At 43.8% G+C, this 22,005-nt stretch overlaps 1 protein-coding gene across 3 annotated transcripts in view; it reads left to right on the top strand.

Annotated features, from left to right (window-relative positions):
• Positions 1-22,005, top strand: part of LOC115106509 (leucine zipper putative tumor suppressor 2 homolog) — a 45,433-nt gene that overhangs the window by 19,756 nt on the left and 3,672 nt on the right. Inside the window, exons 2-5 of one of the 3 annotated variants that reach the window (XM_029629308.2) lie at positions 2,161-2,281; positions 15,359-15,949; positions 16,114-16,719; positions 17,039-17,308. In XM_029629308.2, the coding sequence (XP_029485168.2) occupies positions 15,392-15,949; positions 16,114-16,719; positions 17,039-17,308 (1,434 nt within the window). In that variant the 5' untranslated portion in view covers positions 2,161-2,281; positions 15,359-15,391. Of the gene's footprint in view, positions 1-2,160; positions 2,282-8,076; positions 8,278-15,358; positions 15,950-16,113; positions 16,720-17,038; positions 17,309-22,005 lie in introns of those variants that run through there. The other 2 variants (XM_029629310.2, XM_029629309.2) reach the window with 2 other exon arrangements.

Raw genomic sequence — 22,005 nt, 5'->3', positions numbered from 1 at the left:
AATCCAGGTAATTCTAAAGGGTTCACATACGTTTTCTTCCCACTGTACATGCAGGTACAGTTATTAAAGTGACTGCATAGATGATCACAGAGAGTAGCAGTGGTGTAAAAGAGGGGGCAACTAACTGGTGCCCCCGCACATTGACTCTGTACCGGTACCCCCCTGTATATAGTCTCACTATTGTTATTTTACTGCTGCTATTTAATTACTTGTTACTTTTATTTCTTATCCACATTTTTTTAACTGCATTGTTGGTTAGGGTCTCGTAAGTAAGCATTTCACTGTAAGGTCTACTATACCTGTTGAATTCGGCGCATGTGACTAATAAAGTTTGATTTAAAATGTTGCGTTGTCTTCAGTAGAGCAGTCCTGGTTATCTGACTTCTCCATGATGTTTATCAGTGACCTCCTGTTCACCTTTACTCAACAGACCTGGGTCATAAACTCTGTCCCCTTTTCTCTCTCAGTAACTTTCACTCAGTAACTTTCACTCAGTAACTTTCCACACAAGTTCCTCTTCACCCTTCCTTGACCCCTAACATACACATTCCTTGTACATGTAAAGTAATAAGTTGAACATGAATAAGTATATTTCAAGCTAGAATCCAACAGTTACCTACAAGGATATACCATAACGTTTGAAATTCTTAATTGAATAAAACCGCAAACCTTTCAATGTAGTTTTTATAATTGTGCGTTGAGCTACTGCTGGGCATTTAGCCCTCCAGTCTGTCCTGACATCGGTATGCTATTTTCCCCTCTTAAAATAGCAATTACAGGCGCGCACCTAATGGAGTTTCCACAATACCTGACATAGTTCAATGGAAAACACTCACCAGAAAACCTTTTTGTATCAGAATCCGTTCCATCATGGTGAAAATCTGACTTTTCTTTCACTGTAGCTGTAAGCCAAAATTACCTGAGAAAAATATGTCCTCTGTTTACCTCTGCCATTTGCATCATTTTGATTAGTCAAGCATTTTTTACAATATTCTTTGGGGTATATCCGAAAAAAGTTAACCTGGCACTGATTAGCACATAGTCGGCCAGAGCAGTGTGGTCGCAAATGGCTGCTTTTACATATGAATGCTGTGTCCAGCATAAGTTTAACCGTAAATTTGTCCCACTTTGCCGCATAAAGAAATTAAGGAATGAAGGATGTATTATCAAAGTATTGGAATGTGGCCCCAGTCCAAGAGGCTGCTGGGAGGAATCCGCTTCACGAGCAGGCTGCCATGGCAACCAGAGGGCTTTATTTCCCATTGGAAGCTCTCTGTTTGCCGGACTGTCTTGAGTTTCACCCATACTCTGGCACTCAAGAGGAAGACAAAAGAATAGGGGACAGAGGTGCTTTAGAAATGACTAATGAACATAGTGGAGAGGTCAAAGTTTACGTATTACTCGGTCGTAAATGAGGGCAAACATAAGTGTTCTCTTAAGTTGGCATGGAATTCCCCTCTGCGTTCCTCCTTTATGGGAAGGGGAAAGGGGATACATAGTCAGTTGCACAACTGAATGCATTCAGAAATGTGTCTTCTGCATTTAACCCAACCCCTCCCGAATCAAGGTAGGCAGCAAAACGTAACCACATGTTACATATGGATTTGCATTAGTATACACATCAAACGTCCCAATGCAAAGTTACACCTCATTTCGCCATCTTTCAAGTCATTACATAAGACAGATCAGAATGCCGTAGTCGTGTCGGAAAAGGTTTTTCAGGGGGGTGATGTAATACGGAGGACCTGGCAAACCAGCCTATTCCCTATAATGTAAACTAACTTCAAATGAAACCAATTGTTTGCACTCATGACGACAGGTTTCAATAAAATGTTCAGCCAACTTGCAAGCAAATACTTTGAGAAGATAACCGGAAATGAGATGTTGTAACCCAAAAATATATTACTGTGTTTATACTTCTAGGTAACCAGATAGTTGTCTTTGACCACACTGTGTTGTTACATTGGTGAGGAGAAACTCATGCTTCCTACCCTTCAAGTATTAACATGATGACTCTGATTTTCCTTGGAAAGGCTACTTCCACCTTACATGCTGGCGTAGGTTACACACTCAGTTGTGACCTTTCAGATCTTCCAGCTCTGAGATGGTACTGTAGCAGTTGTAGCTAACTTCAATTTGTCTTTCTGGTTGCTTCTGTAGTCTAGGAGCAGAGAGGGAGTAGAGCCCCAACAGCGGCAGTGAGTCCCTGGGATGCACAGCCGACCCGTTCCCCCTAATTCTCTCAGGCCTCCAGAAACTGAAGACCGGCTGCCATTGAGAGGTGAGCGAGCTCAAGAACCCAATGTGCTTCTGATTATATTGACAATTTACCATTCCATTACTCAGCTGGTTCTCCTAGAAAAGCGATGGCTCTCTGGCTTTCACGCATCTTCATTTTGTCCTCTACCTTGAAGTTAGACTCTGGAAACATTCTCAAATTACTACTGAGATTGACTCTCTGTGGCAATGTTACTTTAGAGCTCACAGCTGCTTTGAATTGTCTTTATGCTTTCATAACAGAAACAGTTTGGAACCATTCTGTTTCTAAGGGTGCTCTCAGATAGGAGCGTTATAGAAGGTACAGCAGCGTTGGGGCTATTGCGGACCTATGTAGAAGGCAATGTAAGGGTGTTATATGTTCTTAGGATATTTTGTAGAATGCATTATGCCTGTGGGGTTTCAGTGAAGTGTTACCAAGTCAATTTTGAAGTCGAGCAATTGTATCCTCGCACAGGACCTAATTCCAGCTGTTTGAAGTAAGCACTAAGTCACTTAACCACCTTGTAACTGCTGTAACTCTTAAGATTGAGGCGTAACCCCTAATCTCTTTGGCACACAATACTGTAAGTCTGAGTGTGTGTGTGTGAGTAACTAAGGCATCTGCGAAGTGAGTACTGTACAGATGTATTAGAGCTCTTACAATAGTGATTTACTCATTTTTATATCCACAAGGGCAACTCCGGCTAATGCCAATAGCTTTTTCTCGTCAACTTCAGTGTAAAGCGATTTAAAAGTGCAAAGCGGTCAACATCTGGCTTGGTTTATTTGTTGGCGCATTTGGACTGATTGGTACATTTACAAGCCATAGAATTCTATTTCTATGGTACCAGCCTTTGAATTGTAACTGAATCAAGTTTATTTTCACTAGTTTTGAATTTCGAGGCTAGGTGATTGGTGACAGAGGGATTTTTGGGAGAGGGTTGGTTGAGGCAGTTTTGAGGCAAGTTTAGCTCTGGCTCCCCCTGGGAGTGATGTCCCCATGCAGCGATAGCAGACCAGACACTGATGGATTACCTAGCTTTCTGTTGGCCACAGACAGGAGCCCTTGTTATGAAAATATAATGGAGGAACAGCCAGACGGGTACACCGGGTTGGCAGGTCGCATTTGTCCTGGGTAATACCTTAAATGTGCCAAGTACAGAGTGTGTAGGGGTGTTTGAATTTTCCTTTTTTTTTAAAGGGGTAGATCAGATTTAATATTGCAGATTGTGACTTCTATCAATGTAGTTGTCTGCATCGTTTCATTACCATCAACCGCTCCCATCTATTTCTGAAGACCTTCCAGTTTTGATTTCTAGCTGCTATATGTTTCCACTGTTTCACAAAAGTTCTGAACATTTCTCTTCTCTTAGTTTCTACAGATTGTAAATTAAAGAAACATTTTTGCTAAGAGTATTATTCTATTATTGATGGATTGACTATGACTTTTCAAATCACCCAGCAGTGCCATCTGCAGAGTTGGCTCCAAGTAAATGTTGAAGGTTTTCAGCCATTCCTGAACCTGCGACCAAAAACAAGCTACATATGGGCAGTACCAAAACAAGTGACCTAATGATTCTGTCGCTTCGCATCAAAATCTGCAGAGCTGTGATGGTTGTATCCCTCATATATGTAACATTCTATTGGTTGCAAGAATTTTGTATTCGGTGTCGTTTTGTGTATCAGCTCATAAACCATGTGCCATGGAATCAGTACATTGAAAATCTCCTCCCAACTATGTCACATTGGATGAAATTATGCTGACACCTTCTAAAGTATAATTTCCACCTCCAGAAATGAGCCAAGTAACAATGGTAAAATTATTTATTATTATAACATATTGGACCATGCATATAGCTTTTGCATGTCCATAATATCAGGTATGCTATTAGCAACAATAAGCATACTCACCTCTAGCCTAACTGACGCAGCATAATGGCTATACATAAATAGGCTTTACGCAAGGGGTTGCCAATCAGCATTTACCCTATTGAGCTAATCAGTCCTCCATCGGTTTGGATGCCCACAGTTGAGGCGGGTAGACTGAAAACATTCTGTCAACCCGTGGGTCGGTTCACGGTTCCGAGTAATTACATTGCAGATGGGGAAACATTTTAAATCAAGATAATACACTTATAATACACTTAAAAACCTAGGAGCTAGTTGTGTTGCATTACGGCCAGGCAGACCTAAGCCTACCAGCCACGCGCACATTGAGGGTGTGGACCCAGGTTACATAAAACACCTTAACTTAATTTCCCCCTCATCTTTTCCCTTGAAGTTTCCTTAACTTTAAGTCAGTTGCACAAAACATTTTAAGGTGAATTTCCCCCTTTAAATGAAGTGTAAAAGTTAAGGGTGCCCAAGAGGTCCCTAAACTGCTTCATTCAGTATAGATATCAATGTAAATAGCATTTGTGGAGGTGAATGTTGCTTTCAACTGCCCTGGTTACCAAAGGAAAACATCAACCAGCTAGCTACTTAGTGCACCTTCCATTGTTTAGCTATCTATGGCTACAAAGCTAGCTGGCTAGTTAACTATACTTTATGGCACTCATAACTTGAATGCATACAGGTGCATTAAAGCTGGGACCGAGAGAATGGAAAACAGCTTCTATCTCTAGGCCATCAGACTGTTTAACAGCCATCACTAACACCGAGAGGCTGCTGCCTACATACAGACTTGAAATCATTGGCCACTGAAATAAATGGATCACTAGTCACTTTAATAATGCCACTTTAATAATGTTTACATACCTTGCATTACTCAACTCATATGTATATACTCTATTTTATACCATCTATTGCATCTTGCCTATGCCGCTCTCATTGCTCATCCATCTATTTATATATTCTTATTCCATTCCTTTACTTAGATTTGTGAGTTTTAGGTATCTGTTGTGGAATTGTTAAATATTGATGCACTGTCAGCACTAGATGCACAAGTATTTCGCTACGCTCGCAATAACATCTGCTTACCATGTGAATGTGACTAATAAAATTTGATTTGATTTGGATTTGACTAGGTAAATAGATACAATTATTCTACTATGGGGTTGTCAGATTTTTCCAGTAGGGTCTGGCTCCAGCAGAAACGTTCTCATTCAATAACGCTGTGAGACACAATGTCGAATGGTGCCAGAGAGGCTGGTGAGCAACTGGGCCCATGATTAATTGTCACCCGGTTTGGACACTGGGGGGGGGGGGGGGTTCTTGTTGTCCAGTCTCCTGCAGACAACTTTAGAGCTCTTATAGTACTGGATTGGACCAATACCAGGGCTCAGCTTGCTTTACACCCCTCTCGCAGCCTCCCTTTGGTTTCCCTCAAGGTGAGTGAAGAGCTCTACCTATTCAACACCTCGCTGTATGAAGGACACAAGCAGAACACTGAGCAGTGTGTGACCCACTTGTAGGACTTTTGAGAGAGAGAAGTATGTGCTGTAGCCTACTTCTCTAGCTACCCTACTTTAGTCTACTCTGTCAGACAGCTTAACATTGATTGAAACAGTTTTTCATTGATTGTGGCCAGATGGAGGATTTGCAGGTCAGGGCTGAGGCTGAACGCTGTCTGCCTGGAGGAGTATAGTAGAACTTCTCTGGAAACAGACAGGCTGAAAACAGGGACTGTCAGTAGGTGTTTGGATCTCACTGTCTGTCGAGGCTTCATTTTAAGAAACTGTAACACACTCAGTGACTGACTGAAGTGGGACCCTGCTATGAACTGTAAAGGGTTATGTTGCTTGTCTGTAGCACATTCCCCTCCCCCGGAAATGAGGCCCTTTATCTTCTTCCCCGGAGTCAGATGAACTCGTGGGTACAACTGTTGTGTCTGTGTCCAGTATGAAGGAAGTTAGAGGTAGTTTCATGAGCCAATGCTAACTAGTGTTACCCATAGACATCCAGTAATTGTGCTATGTGCTAGAGTGCTAGCAGACACCATAGACTTCCAGTCATTATGCTAACAGTAGTTAGCAATTGCACTAGTTAGCAACTTTGTTTAAACTGCACGTAGGGTCATAAAAATGGTATCAACCAGTTCATCTGACTCTGGGGAAGTAGATAAGGTGCCTCTGTCAAAATTTTATAAACTTATTTGTCTTATGAGTTGAACAGACCTTATGTCTTTTACACGTGCATTCATAGGTGCACATACTGTAGATACAGATGTACTATCTTAAAGGGGAGCTGCACTTCCTGATTTGGCCTCTTTTTCATCAGTGCTCATTAAGAAATGCTAGCGGCCATGACTGAAGGCAAACAAGAGTTGTCTTCCGGGCGTGGTTTCATATGGGTGTTTTTTTTTGTCTTTGCCATTCAACCACAACAAACAAGGACTAATACAGTTCTATGTGTGGGCTAGAGTAGAGAGGAAGAGGCAAATAGAAAGTAAAGCCAGCGCTGCCCTTGTGTTTAGCCAAGCTGCCAGCAGCTAGTTGGCATAGCTTGAGGGATAGCTAGCGGCATCTGGCTAGCCTATCTAATGTTAGCTAGCTGATATTTCTCTGTCAAATCACAGTTATGCCAAAGGTAGCGAGAACCAGTTTCTGGAATGTGTTTCATGAGACACATTATCTTGCTATTCGCTAGCATTATCAAATAATGTAGCCAGCTAGTGTAACCAACTCACCGTCATCAACACCACCAGGCACAGCTTGACGGTTGGCAGCCCGCATAACTTGTAGCTAGCGTTGCATTTAATCCATATCCTGGTCATCTGATTCTTGATCAACTTTACAGAAGCCCATTTTCACTAGACTTAGATATTTCCTGATCAATATGTGCATTGCATATCAAGCTACTGCCAAAGATACACCGTGTTGTCTGGGGGATTCAGTTTGCATGGCCTGGTGTGCCAGGTAGGTGGGGTTTGCTCATTTTCAACCATTCCATTGGTCCTCCTAAGGAGAGGTCGCCGCTCGCCCGGGGCACCCGGCCATGCAAAGCGAACTCACCCAGTCTTTTCCATGAAAACACGATGCGACCATGTGTTAATAGGCAAAAGGGGGCATGAATTGACATAATTGGAGTCCAAACCAAACCCTGAAGTTGGTCATGACTCCGTTTTGGACGAGACTGACTTTATGACCAACATTATTCTATATACACTATGTAGTAAATTGACACTAGAATAAATGTTTCTGACTCGTATTGATGAGATACAGGCTGTTATCAAAAGGAGTTTTGAAGAGCAATTGACCTTTTAATTTGACCATTTTCCCACAGCAGGAAAATAATCCTGCAGCAATGGGACATGTGAATTATTATGTGGATTATAATTAATTGACATTTTTATAGGGGTTGATACATTTCTCGGTAGGGGAAATCAAGTCAGACATTTTTAAGTGAAATTACAAACTTTTAAAAGCCTTTTTAAAACATGAATACGTGAATAAGTCAGCAAGAACAGAGTGATCAAATTCAGATAACTGGCTGTACACATGTGCTATCTGATTAGTTAGGAAAGCATGTCTGCAGCAACATCACAGGAGCCATAAAACTTGGAAAATGATCCAATATCAGCATGCTGGCCCAGTTTCTTTCTTTCTTTCTTCCCATCCCTATTTAGACAGACTGGAGGAGGGGAGAATTCCCCTTTGACTGGTCTCTCTCTTCCTCCTTTTTATTACTTGAGAAAGGCAGCAAGGCACACTATGCCTAGTGGAGCCTGTTTGGTCAAAGCCACACAGGAGAGAGAAGAGGAGAGAGGGCGAGCGAGAGAGTTGAGAGAGGGGAGGTGGTGCGGGGGAGTGTGTGTGTGTGAGAGAGGGAGAAGGAGGGGTAGAGGAAAAAAGGAAGAGGAGGGACCGGAGCGTCTATCCACATTGGTGGCATTTGGCCTGAGCAATAAGCCGCGTTTGGACTCTGAGAGAAGTTTCCCTCAGGACAAGAGACCGACACAGAGCAGCGGGAGGATTGGAACACATTGAGAGTGGATGCAAGTTATCTGGGAGCTGAAAGACTTTGAAGTGAACGAGAGGAGGCCCAGTGCAGAAGTAGTTATGCAAGGGTCATCTTGGGGTACGTGTGAGTAGTAACTCTGTGACGGGGAACGTTGGGGGCTTTGGGAAAAAGGTAGTTTGATGTAAAATAGAAACAGGCGAGATGGGGTTCCCAAAACTGTAGACATAGAACATTTGTTGACAGTGTGAGCCATGAGGGTTGGCTCTTAGCCTTGACGCCTGGTGGTGTAATTAACTTCTCCTAGAGGTGAATGTTTTTTTTTATCTCTTTCTTCGATTTTTGTTTAGTCTCACCTACATTAGTTGAATGCATTTTAAGTCAGTTGGAATAAGAGAGTCTGCTTCATGACTAAAATGTGAAGTAAGTGATCATTCCGATGACCAGAGTCATCTGAAATGGGATAGTAGCACGTTTACGGTAAGACAACATCGTATCTATACTATAGATGGCTATTAGCTTGGGAGAGCTTTCTCTGCTCACTGAAACAAAGACAGTGACCGGCAGAGAAAAGTTATCCTGGAATGTGTGTGTGTGTGTGTGTGTGTGTGTGTGTGTGTTGTATGTGCGCATGCATGTGAAAAGAGGCCTCTTTTTTTTTTTCCTCAGGTTTCATTATTGTCCGTGCTGCCTCAATTTGTTAGCCCTCAGAGGGAGAGAATGGCATTAAGTATACGTGTAAGACTCACCTCATTATCCATAGAAGCACTATGACAGTCCGTATCACGACGATGGCCTCACAATGTGGGATTTAGCATACAGACCGGGGCTGAGGAAAACGGGTCCATTTTCTTGGATAGGTAGGTTGTCTGTTGGACCAAAATAGCAATGTCACACTTTTTTTTCCTCTGTGGTCTACTTTCAGTGTTGGACACTCTGAATCAAGATGGAAAGGGGGAGGGAGATGGAGAAGAAGAGAGAGTGGATTAGATTGGGAGGGAGATGTAGAGTGGAGGATGGGATTTCCAGACAGTTTGTTCCCAACTGCTCATGCACACGCTCTCTTCTCTTATTTTTCTCACTTTCTGTGATTTTTTTTTTCTCCATTGTTCACTCATTCACGCTCTCTCACTCATACATCCCGAATTAGAAGTGCTGCTCCTGGTGCCTCTTCCAGTCGGCCTCGAAACCAGCCAGTAAAACAGAGCTGTCCTTATTCACGGTCCTGACACATCCCCTCGTGTGTACTGTATTTTTGGGCCCAGATCCCTCTGGCTGTGTTGGTGTGTGTATGTGTACAACTGACTCTGAGGAATTTACTGCAACCTCTTGGTTTGTATCAAAGCATGTTTGCGTGATGTTGCATACAAGCCAAGCAGGGTCCGCTGGGCCTACTGCATATGTGTGTGTCCATGGCGATTCTGTGTGTAACACCCATTAAATGAGATGCGTTGATGTTTGGTCTTCTGTGCCTGGTCCTTGTGCTTAGTTGTACACCATGCATGTTAATTTCATGTCAGTTGTAGCATTCAAAGAGACGACTTACGAAAGTAGCAAATAAGCAAAGTGCTGCTGCTCTGGGGGTGTGGTCTGCACCTATCAGTCCAGCAGTCTATAACCCACTGCATCTGGAGAAGGAAAAGTTAGTTTTCACTTTTGACCAAATCTGCCAATGGGCATGTTAATTTAATTACTTGTTATGCTGTATAAAATACCTGAGGGGTAAGCTGCCATTACTTTATTGCCCATGACTGAGCACCCCTATAGCCATGTCATGTGACTGAGCACCCCTATAGCCATGTCATGTGACTGAGCACCCCTATAGCCATGTCATGTGACTGAGCACCCCTATAGCCATGTCATGTGACTGAGCACCCCTATAGCCATGTCATGTGACTGAGCGTTGCCATGCAGTGGTTATTAAATCACGGTGGACTGGAGCTCTTCCACCTACCGGTGATACTGAACCCACTGACCACCACCTTCTCTGACCACTTGTTTCTCTCAGGGAAACAAATGGTTTTAGCCGATGTGCCTGCAAATGGCTATTTCTGCGGGAGTGTCTGTCTGCCTGTCTGAATACATCCTAGGCATTTCCCAGAGCGACAACCAATTTGCTCAGAGAACGTCTTCGAAGCTGCAGGCAGCTGAGTATGAATGAGAATTATACCTGTATTTTGGTGCCAATTTCCTCCATGACTAAGCAGCACTGACTCCCATGGTTATTGGTTGAACTAGGCCTACAGTACGTGAGTCGGTGTGATCGGTCTATCTGGCCTCCTTCAGTGTGTTCGTAAATTCACTCTGGAGTGTCAGAGTGCACTCTGGGCCATTTGTAAATTCGGAGCGCTGTCAGATTGTCTGTTCGTAAATTCGGAGCGCTGTCAGATTGTCCGTTCGTAAATTCGGAGCGCTGTCAGATTGTCCGTTCGTAAATTCGGAGCGCTGTCAGATTGTCCGTTCGTAAATTCGGAGCGCTGTCAGATTGTCCGTTCGTAAATTCGGAGCGCTGTCAGATTGTCTGTTCGTAAATTCGGAGCGCTGTCAGATTGTCCGTTCGTAAATTCGGAGCGCTGTCAGATTGTCCGTTCGTAAATTCGGAGCGCTGTCAGATTGTCCGTTTGTAAATTCGGAGCCACCATTTGCCTCATGCAGCGTGACACATCTCCTTCTCATAGAGTTGATCAGACTGTTTATTGTGGCCTGTGGAGTGTTGTCCCACTCCTCTTCAATGGCTGTGCTGGATATCGGTGGGAACAGGAACCCGCTGTCGTACACATCGATCCAGAGCCACCCAAACATGCTCAATGGGTGACATGTCTGGTGAGTATGCAGTCTGTGGCAGAACTGGAACATTTTCAGCTTCCAGGAATTGTATATAGATCCTTGCGACATGGGGCCATTTTCATGCTGAAACATGACGTGATGGCGGCGGATGAATGGCGTGATAATGGGCCTTAGGATCTCGTCACAGTATCTCTGTGCATTCAAATTGCCATCGATAAAATGCAATTGTGGTCGTTGTCCGTAGCGTATGCACTGCCCATGCTATAACCCCACCACCACCATGGGGCACTCTGTTGACAATGATGACATCAGCAAACCGCTCGTCCCACACAACGCCATACACATGGTCCGCGGTTGTGAGGCTGGTTGAATGTACTGCCAAATTCTTTAACACAACATAGGAGGTGGCTCATGGTAGAGAAATTAACTAAGTTCTCTGGCAACAGCTTTAGTGGACATTCCTGTCAATTTATTTTTTATATATTGCGACAAAAACAACAAAGTTACACATGGGACAAACAAACGTACAGTCAATAACACAATAGAAAAATCTATATACAGTGTGTGCAAATGTAGAAAGATTAGGGAGGTAAGGCAATAAATAGGCCATAGTGGCAAAATAATTACAATTTAGCAATGACACTGGAGTGATAGATGTGCAGATGATGATGTGCAAGTATAGATACTGGGGTGCAAAAGAGCAAAAATAAATAACAATATGGGGATGAGGTAGTTAATTGCACACTCCCTCAACTTGAGAAATCTGTGGCATTGGGTTGTTGGAGAAAATGTAAAATTTTAGTGGCCTTTTGTCTCCAGCACAAGGTGCACCTGTGTAATGAGCATGGAAAAGGGCATCCTGCAAACATATATCCTAACAAATGGTGTGTTGAAGGTTTAGTGCACTACTGCAAACACAAATTCGTGTGCGAGAGGGAATGTTTTTTTGTTTGTTGACAATACAAGTATAGATTTATTTTATTTAAACAGGGAGTCACATTGAGATGAGAATCTATTTTCAAGATATGCAGATTTCCATGCCTTTGGAATACTTCCTGATAACAATGTTAAATAAAAAATGTTGGCTACTGAGCCAGCAATAAGGGGTGCTGCACACATAAGCAGACCAGGCTACAAATGATCAGCCCCTGTTGATTTTTTTTGTGTGGCTAATGTTAACAAAGCATCCAGGACTTCTTTATCAGTGAATTTCCGAAAAAACTCCTGACCAGCATTTTCAGTATAATTTCAATAGATTTTCACCATCTACATCCAAACTACTCTTTTCAAGAGCTGGCTTTGAAATGCATTCAAATATAAAGCCTGCGGAGATAAAATGGTCCTTAAATGCATTAATGATATCAATTTGTCAGTAATAGGGCCAGAACCTAAATTAATTTCTTGGGGGAGAGACGAGGAGACATAACCCTTCAGTGATTTAACAGCTTTCCAGAATTTAGTTGGGTTCCCTGTACATTCAGATAGTGTGTTAACATAATAATCTGATTTGGCTTTTTTTACACTAGTTTTACACAAAGATTTCTCAATTGCCTAAAAGACTGCCAGTCTGGGCCCGAGTCTGTGAATCTAGCTTTGGCCCAGGCAGCATCTCTGTTGTGTATGACTTCAGATAGCTCTGGACTGAACCAAGGGCAAGACCAATTTTTAAACATGCTCCCTTTAAAAAAACGGAGAATTATCTACAATACCATTGAAAACATTTGTGAAGTGGTTCAAAGCCAACTCTGGGTCAGGTATAGATGCAAAACAATCAAAGTCACCAAAATAAAGGTCACAAAGGCCTGTTCGTTGAAATTGAAAGAATTCTTCTTGTTGATAAAACAAGGTTTGGATCGAGGCATCTGTATATCTCTGATGCATACAATGGGACAGTGGTCACTAATATCTAAAGCAAATAGCCCACTTCCAGCATATTCCTCTGGAGTATTTGTAAATATGAGGTCAATCCAAGTTGATTTCGTAGGGTCCGGTTAAAGTTTGGACAGTGGGCTTTGTAATCAGCTGGGTCAAATTTTAAATTAGTACAAAAATATTTTAAACAGTCCGCATCCTTCGTTCCCCATGCAAGATTAAGATCAACACCTCTGGGTTAATAACAATTGCAATTTAAATCAGTGAGTTCGTTTAGTACACACTTCTTGGCGGAGAGTGGACGATAGATTCCTACAACTGTTATTTTTGGGTGTGAACCCAACTGAAGACTTAAAGCCAACAATTCAAATAGTTTAGGACTGGAGGTAGCCTTTAACAGAGACAAAGAATATTCCTTGTGTAAATAGCAACACCACCACCTTTGCCTTTCCTATCAGCCCTGAACACATTGTAACCATCCATAGAAACGTCAGAGTCCAGGGTTTCATCAGTTAACCAGGTCTCAGATACAATATAAATATCAGGATCTGCCTGAGAGACCCCATATCTTGACAGGTAATAAACTACGAATATTAAGATGTAAAAATGTCAAACCTTTTCTGTATTTAAAATCATACAGAGTTTCAATACAAGTCAGATTACTTTGAGATTTCAGGAGACTCAAAGATTGGATTATGCCTATTAGGAAAATGAAACAAAGTAGGAATAGCAATGACATTTCTCCGGTGAGCACCATTTGGCATGTTACCACTTTCAGATACAACATGTGGAACTCTCATAGAGACCAAAGAGGGGATGGTAAAAACGGACTTACATGTAATGCTAATATTGTCCTCGCATCAATTTAGTTGACCAAGAACCATCTTAATGTTTGACAACATCCAGGAGCCATTTCCACCCAGGTGAATTCTGTCTTCCACAAAGTATTCAGACCCCTTTTACTTCCCCCACATTTTGTTACATTACAACCTTGTTCTAAAACTGATTAAATACACATTTTTCCTCATCAATCTACACACAACATCCCATAATGACAAAGCGAAAACAGAAATACATTATTTACAGAAATATTCAGACCCTTTTGCAATGAGACTACAGTATACTGCATACTTTACTGTATGTAGTATTTCTGTTTGACATACAACTGCCCTAACTCTCAGTTATGATCGGATCAAATAAATAGGGATCACATATTACCCCTCCACTCTGTGCTAATTAGACTGTCATAATCACAGATAAACCTTAGTGGTAGGCTGTTTGTCTTGGCAAGGTAGCATCGCCAGCAGTGCCCATCTGGTGCCAAGCTGGCTGGCTGGCTGTAATTAATGAGGAGCTGGCTGGTTGATAGACACGCCACAGTCCCATTTAATCACTGTCCTGGTCTTAACACACGTGTGTGTGTGTGTGTGTGTGTGTGGGGGGAAAATGACTTGACATAGTTTAGGGCTAGTGCAGTATCTGGATTTAGATCCTGACTTCACAGCGCTCTGACACTGAACTGTCTCCAACAGGACACATCTGTCCCTGGGACCTCGTTATGCTTTGGATGACTCCTACAGCAGTGATGATTTATTTAAAATGCACACCAGATTTTTTTTTTTTTAACAAGTTGGGGCCATTTCCTGCAATCTAGAGCCTTAAATGATTGAAAAGCGGCGCAGCCAGTCCACAAGGTGGCGCAGCGCCTCTCTTACGTTCTTTGGGGAGAACCCTGACACAGCTTGGTGGCCTGCAAAACACGAAGCGTGACCTCGCCATCATGCACCATTTCCCGTGTACCATTGTTCTCCCCTCACCACCAGACGGTGTGCCTTGAGACTGATGATGTCACGGTCAATCTGTGCAGTGTTGCTGTTTTGGATGAGATCACCGTTTGGGAGGAGATGGTTGCCATGGTGTGCGCATGCGTGTGTGTACGATGTCATTACCAATTGAATACCCTAGGATTTTGTCATTCACTCCCCCTAACATTGTTTTGAAAGGAGGTTGAAGGGATGTAGGGAGACAGACAGTCGCCTTGCTTCCCATCACGAGTACCATGTCAGGGGCTATTTGCCATGAGATGAGACTGTGCCTTTGCTGTCTCAGGCATCGAAAGCCATAGGCCTGAAGCCCATGTTTGTGCTGCTTAAAAGGGCTATGTAAATGAGTTGGCTCTGTCTGTGTGGCTACTGGATGTTTAACTGTAGGAGGAGAACATATTTTGTTTGTATTCGTGCAGTCTTTATGGTTTTACCAGGGCCACAGAAAGTTCACAGACACGCTTTCTCTGTAATGTAGAATATGTTACATGACATAGAAGCATGTCTGTGAACATTCTTCAGGTCATCTCTAAGACATTTCTATCTGCAACGTTCAGAACTCTGAGCCCTCCTGAACACGACCCTGGATGGTTCCATAGTCCAGACAAGCTGTCCATTCCTAATATTTCTACTGTATCACTTTGTTTTTGTTTTGCTACATTGATCGTTCCCATTCATCTGACTGACTGTGTCCCTCTGTTTCTACCTCTGTCCCCCAGATTGTGTGGCTGTCCCACTGAGCAGCAGCCACCATGGCCCTGATTCAGGCTCCACCCATGCCGGCTGAGCGTCACCACACCCCCGGCCTCAACGGATCCCCCCGCCGCCACCCCTCTGCCTCCCACACGCCCACTAACCGCCCCTCCACCTCACCCGCCTCCAACTCCCAGGAGGCCATGGGCTCCGTCAGCAGCCTCATCGCCCACCGCCCCGGCCCGGCCTACCTGGAGTGTCAATACCGGCCCGTTGATATTGGTCCCGAGCCGGGAACTTCCAGGCTCCACAGAAGCACATTGGGGGCCACTTCTTGCCTGGGCTCCTCTGACACATCCCAGGATCCACTGCTCAGTAGCCTCACTCCGCCTGGCAACAGAAAGCCCTTGATGGTGATTGGCTCCAGTAAGGACAGTGGGACCAATGGGAATTACTCGTATCTGAACCAGCACTATGTGGGGGACTGGAATGACAACCATGTGGCTAACGGAAGCCCAAGGACCGGGATTGACACTGAGGGGCAGCTGGGGAGCCTCAATGGGAATGTAGGAGGAGCCCCGCCCAAACTGGTCCTCGTATCGGGGAAGCTGGAGAAGGTGAGTGACCCTGTCCAGGCTATATGGTACAGTCATTCAGTTTCCTCTATATTTACAGTAGATCAATCTACTCTCACAGTAACACAATTAGAAAAAATAAATGAGACATTCACTGAATATACATTATTTACAACCTCTTACCCAACAATTGTCTCACCTCTCAGAACATGGAGAAAACAGTAATCCGGCCCACCGCCTTCAAACCAGTCATCCCCAAGAGCCGCAACTCCATGCAGTACCTCTCCCCTCGCCACGACCGGGCCAGCCTATCAGACAGCCAGAACAATCTCAACCTGTTGTCACCTGGTAGCCAGACGGACATTCTGTCGCCCTGCTCGGAGAAACGCACCTCCCACAGCGGCGGGCGCCACGTGGGCGGGGGCAGTCAGACCTGCTCCATGTCTGACTCGGGCCGGAACTCCCTGTCGAGCCTGCCACCCTATGGCAGCATCCCCTACAATCTGCCGCCCGCAGACACCCCGCTTGGCAGTGGCCACCTAGAGCCCATGAAGACGGCGCCCGGCAATGTGCACGGGCACTCCAACTCGGATAGTGGGCGCTCCTCGTCCAGTAAGAGCACAGGGTCGGGGTCGCTGAGCGGGCGCGTCCAGCCTCTGTCAGACAGTGGGTCGAGCGGGCGGTCGCCAGCCCCCGTGGAGGGGGGGTACGAGGGGGTGGTGAGGGACCTGGAGGATAAGCTGAGGGAGAGAGACGTGGAGCTGCAGCAGCTCCGAGATAACCTGGACGAGAACGAGATGGCCATTTGTCAGGTACATGGCGGCGTAAATGGACCAGAGAGCATTAGACACAATCCTCTTCCTTCACATTCTAAAACACATGAAGGCATGCAAGCGCACGTACACATGCACGCATCTGGCACACAGACCATGAACCATCACACACAAAATGACATGACATACTGGGACACTCAAACCATTACAATCACTATACACACACACACACAGGCAGGCAGGCAGGCATGCACACGCACACACACACTGCAACCCTCACACAATGCCACCCTCACCTACCCACCCCTTCTACCCGGTCTCCCTCTCCCGCTGTCTCCTCCTCTCCCCCCCCCCCCAGGTGTATGAGGAGAAGCAGAAGCGCTGTGAGCTGGAGCTGGAGGAGCTGCGTCAGACCTGCGCCACACGGATGCAGACACACTCCCAGAAGGCCCAGCGTGCCCAGCAGGTGCTCCAGCTGCAGGTCTTCCAGCTGCAGCAGGAGAAGAAGAAACTCCAGGAGGACTTCAGCCAGCTGCTGCAGGAGAGGGAGCAGCTGGAGGAGCGCTGCACCTCTTACGAGCATGAGAAGATCGACCTAGGGCCCCGACTGGAGGAGACCAAGTGGGAGGTGAGGTGGGCCTTTAATACTGTCTGTGGCTGCCCCATTCCAAATTCACTCCTAGTCCCTACCTCCTGGGCCTTGGCACTTTAGTATATCTTGTAGACAAAGCGGATGCGGTAGAGACAGTGGATTTTACACAATCCATAAATACCACTGTAACCCCTTTTTGAGTAATTGTTGTAGTCTAGTACAAACAGTCTGCTCTGTAAGATGCTGGCGGGCAAGAGTCTAGCTCGGTGTCGCATCCTCATCAATCACATAACAAAGACTCTCTCTCTCTCCTTTATATATACACTACCGTTCAAAAGAAATGTCCTTGTTTCTGAAAGAGAACCATTTGAAATAACATCAAATTGATCAGAAAAACAGTGTAGACATTGTTATTGTTGTAAATGACTTGTAGCTGGGAATAAAAAATAAAAAATGGAATATCTACATAGGCATACATTATCAGCGCAAACTGGCTCTAACCAGAATGGAAAGAGTGGGGTGCCCCAGTGCGCAACTGAGCAAGAGGACAAGTACATTAAGTGTCTAGTTTGAGAAACAGACGCCTAACAAGTCCTCAGGTTCATTAAATAGTACCAGCAAAACACCAGTCTCAACGTCAACAATGAAGAGGCAAGACACCGGAATGCTGAGTTCCTCTGTCCAGTGTCTGTTCTTTTGCCCCCTTAATCTTTTCTTGTTATTGGCCAGTCTGAGAGATGGCTTTTTCTTTACAACTCTGCCTAGAAGGTCAGCATCCTGGTGACTCCTCTTCACTGTTGATGTTGAGACTGGTGTTTTGCTGGTACTATTTAATGAACCTGAAGTTGAGGACTTGTGAGGCGTCTGTTTCTCAAACTAGACACTTAATGTACTTGTCCTCTTGCTCAGTTGTGCATCGGGGCCTCCCACTCCTCTTTATTTTCTGGTTAGAGTTAGTTTACACTGTCCTGTGAAGGGTCAGCGTTGTACGAGATCTTCAGTTTCTTGGCAACTTCTCACATGGAATAGCCTTAATTTCTCAGAACAAGAATACACTGACGAGTTTTATAAGATAGGTATTTGTTTCTGGCCATTTTGGGCCTGTAATTGAACCCACAAAGGATGATGCTCCAGATACTCAACTAGTCTGAAGAAGGCCCGTTTTATTGCTTCTTTAATCAGCACCAGAGTTTTCAGCTGTGCTAACATAATTTCAAAAGGGGTTTCTAATGATCAATTAGCCTTTTAAAATGATAAACTTGGATTAGTTAACACAACGTGCCATTGGAACACAGGAGTGATGGTTGCTGATAATGGGCCTCTGTACGCCTATGTAGATATTCCATTAAAATCAGCCGTTTCCAGCTACAACAGTCATTTACAATATTAACAATGTCTACACTGTATTTCTGATCAATTTGATATTTTAATGGACAAAAAATGCTTTTCTTTCAAAAACAAGGCCATTTTTAAGTGACCCTAAACTTTTGAACGGTTAGTGTGTATATATACACAGTGCATTTGGAAAGTATTCCGACCCCCTCCTTTTTGTTACATTATAGCCTTACTCTAATATGGATTCAATATTTTAATTTCCTCATCAATCTACACACTATACCCCATAATGACAAAGTGAAAACAGGTTATTTTAAAAAGTATTCAGACCCTTTGCTATGAGACTCGAAATTGAGCTCAGGTGCATCCTGTTTACATTGATCATCCTTGATGTTTCTACAACTTGATTGGAGTCCACCTGTGGTAAATTCAATTGATTGGACATGATTTGGAAAGGCAGACATGTGTGCTCCGAGACAGGACTGTATCGAGGCACAAATCTGGGGAAGGGTACCCAAACATTTCTGCAGCATTGAAGGTCCCCTGGGGCGGCAGGGTAGCCTAGTGGTTAGAGCGTTGGACTAGTAACCGGAAGGTTGCAAGTTTAAACCCCCGAGCTTACAAGGTACAAATCTGTCGTTCTACCCCTGAACAGGCAGTTAACCCACTGTTCCTAGGCAGTCATTGAAAATAAGAATATGTTCTTAACTGACTTGCCTATTTAAATAAAGGTAAAATAAAAAAGCACAGTGGCCTCATCATTCTTAAATGGAAGACGTTTGGAACCACCAACACTTCCTAGAGCTGGCTGCCCGCCAACCTGAGCAATCGGGGGAGAACAGAGAGATCCTTGATGAAAACCTGCTCAGGACCTCTGACTTGGGTGAAGGTTCACCTTCCAACAGGACAACGACCCTAAGCACATAGCCGAAACAACGCAGGAGTGGCTTTGGGACAAGTCTCTGAATGTCCTTGAGTGGCCCGGCCAGATTCCGGACTTGAACCCGATCGAACATCTCTGGAGAGACCTGAAAATAGCTGTGCAGCGACGCTCCCTGTCCAACCTGACCGAGCGATCTGCAGAGACGAATGGGAGAAACTCCCCAAATACAGGTGTGCCAAGCTTGTAGCGTCATACCCAAGAAGACTAATATTAAAGACATAATATTATAAAGACATGAAATAAAATATGAAATAACATCTATGGAATCATTTAGTAACCAAAAAAGTGTTAAACAAATAAAAATATATATTTTTCAGATTCCTTGCCTTGATGACAGCTTTGCACACTTTTGGCATCTCTCAACCAGCTTCATGAGGTAGCCACCTGGAATGCATTTGAATTAACAGGTGTGATTTTTTTCAAAGTGAATTTGTGGAATTTCTTTCATCAATGTGTTTGTGACAATCAGTTGTGTTGTGACAAGGTAGGAGTGATATAAAGAAGATGGCCCTATTTGGTCAATAAGCAAAGAGAAATGACAGTCCATTACTTTAAGACATGAAGGTCAGTCAATACGCAACATTTCAAGAACTTCAAGTTTCTTCAAGTGCAATTGCAAAAACCATCAAGCGCTATGATGAAACTGTCTCTCAGGAGGACCACCACAGGAATGGAAGACCCAGAGTTACCTCTGCTGCAGAGGATAAGTTCATTAGAGTTAAACCAGCCTCAGAAATTGCAGCCCAAATAAATGCTTTGGAGTTCAAGTAACAAACACATCTCAACATCAACTGTTCAGAGGAGACTGTGTGAATCAGGACTTCATGGTTGAATTGCTGCAAAGAAACCACAACTAAAGGACACCAACAAGAAGAGACTTGCTTGGGCCAAGAAACACAAGCAATGGACATTAGATTGGTGGAAATCTGTCCTTTTGGTTTGAGTCCAAATTTGAGATTTTTGGTTCTAACCGCCGTGTCTTGAGACGCAGAGTAGGTGAATGGATGATCTCCGCATGTGTGGTTCCCACTGTGAGGCATGGAGGAGGTGTGATGGTGTGGGGGTGCTTTGCTGGTGACACTGTCAGTGATTTATTTAGGTTTCAAGGCCCACTTATCCAGCATGGCTACCACCGCATTCTGCAGTGATACGCCATCCCATCTGGTTTGCATGACATTCATTTGTATTTCAGCAGGACGTTGACCCAACACACCTCCAGGCTTGTAAGGGCTAGATGACCAAAAAGGAGAGTGATGGAGTGCTGCATCAGATGACCTGGGCTCCACAATCACCCGACTTCAACCCAATTGAGATTGTTTGGGATTAGTTGGACCGCAGAGTGAAGGAAAAGCAACCAACAAGTGCTCAGCGAATGTGGGAACTCCTTCAAGACTGTTGGAAAATCATTCCAGATGAAGCTGGTTGAGAGAATGCCAAGAGGGTGCAAAGCTGTCATCAAGGCAAAGGGTGGCTACTTTGAAGAATCTCAAATATATGATCTATTTTGACTTGTTTAGCAATTTTTTGGGTTACTACATGATTCCATATGTTATTTCATAGTTTTAATGTCTTCACTATTATTCTACAATGTAGAAAATAGGAGAAATAAAGAAAAACCCTTGAATGGATAGGTGTCCAAACTTTTGACTGGTACTGTATGTAAACGTGATATTTCAGTAAATTTGCAAAAATGTTTAAACATGTTTTTTGCTTTGTCGTTATGGGGTATTGTATGCAGATTGATGAGGGGGGGCAATTTTAATCCATTTTAAAATAAGACTGTAATGTAACAAAAATGTGGAAAAAGTCAAGGGGTCTGAATACTTTCCGAATGCACTATATATTGTCATATATCTTAATATCTTAATATATTCATAGGACTTAGTTTGTGGTGTGATTCCTTTATATATTAATGATGGGTCGTTCACGAACGAACGTCTCTTTTTGAACAGATCTTTTTGGTGAATGTCGGGAACCGAATCGCATTTGTGGAAGAGCCGTTCATTTCACTCCCTGATTAGCATACTGTTACAACTGCTTTTTAAGCTCACGATTTATCTGCAGATAAATTATTTTTTTCAGTGTATTCAAATTTCTTCATATTATTTTGTGTGGCCGTCTAATAATTTGGTCAGGTAAAAATTTATTTGAACTCGGATGTCACTATCTGACATGGCAGGCAACTTTATAGGTTTAACATAAGATATTTGCTATTTTTGTCATGGTTTTGTCATGGCATGGTACATTTCTAAGCACTAATGAGCGAAGAGATGTTTGTGATCCAAATGGACAGGTCTTTTAGCTGAACAGAGCCAAATGATTCGGCTCACCAAAAAGACTCGGAATGCCCATCACTACTATACACTGAGTGTAGAAAACATTAGGAACACCTGCTCTTTCCATGACGCAGACCAGGGATGGGCAACTCCAGTCCTCGGGGGGGCCGGGGTGGTGT

This window comes from Oncorhynchus nerka, linkage group LG23, assembly GCF_034236695.1.
Source record: "Oncorhynchus nerka isolate Pitt River linkage group LG23, Oner_Uvic_2.0, whole genome shotgun sequence".
NCBI lineage: Eukaryota > Metazoa > Chordata > Actinopteri > Salmoniformes > Salmonidae > Oncorhynchus > Oncorhynchus nerka.
Note: the sequence above shows the minus strand (reverse complement) of the source record. Positions and strands in the feature narration are given on the sequence as shown.